At 44.0% G+C, this 3,626-nt stretch overlaps 1 protein-coding gene across 1 annotated transcript; it reads left to right on the top strand.

Annotated features, from left to right (window-relative positions):
• Nucleotides 1-764: 764 nt before the first annotated feature.
• On the top strand, nucleotides 765-2,020 carry LOC119318817 (microtubule-associated protein futsch-like). The gene has a single exon (XM_037593396.1). It carries the CDS (start codon nucleotides 810-812, stop codon nucleotides 1,695-1,697), a length of 888 nt encoding a protein of 295 aa, XP_037449293.1. The 5' UTR covers nucleotides 765-809; the 3' UTR covers nucleotides 1,698-2,020.
• Nucleotides 2,021-3,626: the final 1,606 nt, after the last annotated feature.

The following is a 3,626-nucleotide window of genomic DNA, read 5'->3' on the forward strand; positions in this document are numbered from 1 at the left end:
CTTTGAAACTTTGAATCCGAGTCATGGCCTAAAGATTTGTATAGCTCCAGTTGGGGCCTGCGGTGTAGGATCGTCGGTACGCACACCGAATGTCATCCACGACCGACATCGGCCAACAGATTGCTAGCTTACCAGACGCTACAAGAGGTAGTGTCCTTCATGAAGTTTGTGTGCTTCATCACCAACCAGGTCATCCTAAGCCATCATGGACAACCCATTCATCTACGTGGTTGACTTCAACACTGGAGACGACTTCTCATGGTCGTTGCTCATGTCACACCTTGCTCACCATGGTAGCAAGTTGTTTCATGTCACGTCACTTGCCACCACATGAATGCACCGCACGGATACGCATGCACCTACAGTCGTGCATGGTGTCCGTCGGAGTTCGCGCGTGTCCCTAGGGTCTCCCATTCCAGTACGATGAGAAGGACCTCCTGGTCTGGGCTGGAAGTCACGTAATGGTACCTACAACAATCTCGAAAAGAGTAGAAGGCCTGGATTTCAAGAGCATCTGAGCTCGCACTTAGAAATCTATTTTTGTTCCCACGGTCCATACATAGAGAGAAACTAGAAAAGAAAACGCAAAACACGCATACATGCATGCATGCTTCCACAAATGGGTACCACATACCTTTCTAGGGTTCTGGTGACCTCACATTCATTGTTGACCCCTTATGACCTCACATTCATGGGAGAGATTTCCTGACCTCACATTGTCTCTATAAAAGCCTATCACCTCTACGAATCATGTGTCTCCACCATTTCAAATCCTCCGCGCGCCTAACATACCACTTGAGAAATTACTAATGGCCAACAGAAAGAATGTCATGGCCATGTTATTTCTCACCACCATTGTGGCGGTGGCGGCCACAAGGCCAGCCGAGACCTATGGCGTTGCGGAGGAGAACACATTGAAGATGGCTACCCCCAGCAGGAAAGGGGTTGACGCTACCTTAGCAGCTACACGTGTTGTTGCCGCCGAGAAGTCCATCAAGAAGGCTGAAAGCGCCACCACACCAGAAGAGGCCGCGGCTGCCAAGCAAGATGGAGCAAAATCTGCTTCTGCTGCATTAAAGTACAATGCCATCTCTCAGCAGGCAAATGGTAAAGGTTCTTCTACCTCCCTAGGCAGGAAAGAAGCAGCCAATACTTTAGCCGCCGCACACTATGCCGCCACCGAGAAGTCCATCAAGAAGGCCGAAGCCGCCAAGACACCTGCAAAGGTCGTGGCTGCCAAGCGAGACGCAGCAAAGTCTGTTGACGATGCATTAAAGTATGGTGCCATCTCTCGGAAAGCAGCCGGTATAAGTTCTTCTACCTCCCCCAATAGGAAAGAAGGCACCACTGATGCTGCTAAGATGTTCACCAAGAAGGCTGAAACCGCTACCACACCTGAAGAGGCCGCGGCTGCCAAGCAAGCTGCAGCCAAGTCTACCGCTGCTGCATCAAAGTATGGTGTCATTTCTCAGCAAGTAGCTGGTACAAGTTCTTCTACCTCCCCTAGCAGGAAAGAAGCTGCCGGTACCTTGGCAGATGCTCGCATAGCTGCTGCCGAGAAGTCCATCAAGAAGGCTGAAACCGCCACAAGACCTGAAGAGGCAACATCCGCTAAGAAGGATGCCGCGAAATCCGAGGCTGATGCAATGAAGTACGGGGCCATCTCTCGGCAGGCCGCCGGCAAAAATGGTGCCTAAGTGGTGCCTTAAACACCTATTCACACGCAACATCATCTACATACTACCATGCATGCAAAATAGCAGCATTCAGATACCACATTATGCTAATTCTCATGCATGCACGCTTTGTTTAAACGTTCCCATTACGAATCATGTATTAATGTCTTGCTTGTTTTATTTTTAGTAGTAAGACACGCTTGACTTGCTTTAAAAAAAATACAACAATCGACGTATACATGTATTATCTGAAAATTAATAATATGAGTTCCACCGCAATTTGTTTCTTTTTGTCATAATTTGGGTGCAATCAATGCACACATCCAATACACAAAATTGGACGACTCAATGTGTTATGGCTCCATGGAGCGGCGAATCATGTTTTATTGTCTTGCTTGTTTTACTTTTAGTAGTAATGTCTTGCTGGTCAATGTATTATGGCTCCATGGAGCGGCATAATGATATATGATATATCTTCACTACTTCAAAAAGAACTTAAGGTTTTGTCATACATCTTTCCTTCATCCATCCTCCCTACGAATCCTTCCTGTTTTGATTTTTTTCTCCCATCTTTGATTTTTCTCCCCATTGATTCTACCTAAAAACCACCTCAATGTCACATGTTTACTGTATATGTCAAGGCCTCCTTTGGTTCATAGGGTAGAAAAAACATAGGAATAGGAAAGTCATAGGAAATGAGATGACATGTATCTCAAATCCTATGATTGGGAATAGGAAAGGAGATGCCCTTTGATTCACATCATAGGATTTTTTTCATTGAATCTAGGCTAATGTTTATTTTCCTATGAAATGTGAAGGAGAGGAAGAATTCCTCCATAGGATTAGGATTCCATTCCTACAAACCAAAGGACTCTAAAGGAATTTTTCCTATAGAAATCCTATCCTATGAAATTCTTACAAGATTCCTCCAAATCAAAGGAGGCCCAAGTGGTTGTGATGAGACAGTGGCTGGGCACTTCAGATTTATTCCCGTAACTGACTGTCAAATTGAGTCATCTGTCGTCCTTTCGATGATTGTAAGAAAGTTATATGTTTACTGTATGTGCCAAGTGGTTGTGATTATCGTTACCGGCCACAAAGTTATATTTTCTTGTCTTAAGAAGGGTTGCATACAATGCGTGTAGCTCTTGACGCCTGATAACCCACAAGTATAGGGGATCGCAACAGTTTTTGAGGGTAGAGTATTCAACACAAATTTATAGATTCGACACAAGGGGAGCCAAAGAATATTTGTAAGTATTAACAGCTGAGTTGTCAATTCAACCACACCTGGAGATTAATTATCTGCAGCAAAGTGATCAGTAGCATAGTAGTATGATAGTTTTGATAGTAGTAGCAACATCAACAGTAACGGTAACAGTGGTAGCAATGGTTTTGTAGCAGTGACAATAGTAACAGCAGCAGCAGTAACTTAGCAAGAACAATATGTACGAAAATCGTACGCATTGGATCGGTGATTTGTTGGATGATATTCATCATGTGACAGTTACAACCTAGGACGATACGGCACTAGCTCCAGTTCATAAGTATAATGTAGGCATGTATTCTATAAATAATCATACGTGCTTATGGAAAGAACTTGTATGACATCTTTTGTCCTACCCTCCTGTGGCAGCGGGGTCCTATTGGAAACTAAGGGATATTAAGGCCTCCTTTTAATAGAGAACCAGAATAAAACATTAACACACGTGAATACATGAACTCCTCAAACTACGGTCATCACAGGGAAGTGTCCCGACTATTGTCACTCCGGGGTTGCCGGATCATAACACGTAGTAGGTAACTATAACTTGCAAGGTTGGATCTAGAACATAGATATAATGGTGATAACATAAGTCATAGCAACATCAATCTCAGAACATAATGGATACTAGGGATGAAGCCCTAACAAAACTAACTCAATTACATGATGAATCTCATCCAACTCCT

The sequence above is a fragment of the Triticum dicoccoides genome, chromosome 6A (genome assembly GCF_002162155.2).
Source record: "Triticum dicoccoides isolate Atlit2015 ecotype Zavitan chromosome 6A, WEW_v2.0, whole genome shotgun sequence".
In the NCBI taxonomy this organism is placed as follows: Eukaryota; Viridiplantae; Streptophyta; class Magnoliopsida; order Poales; family Poaceae; genus Triticum; species Triticum dicoccoides.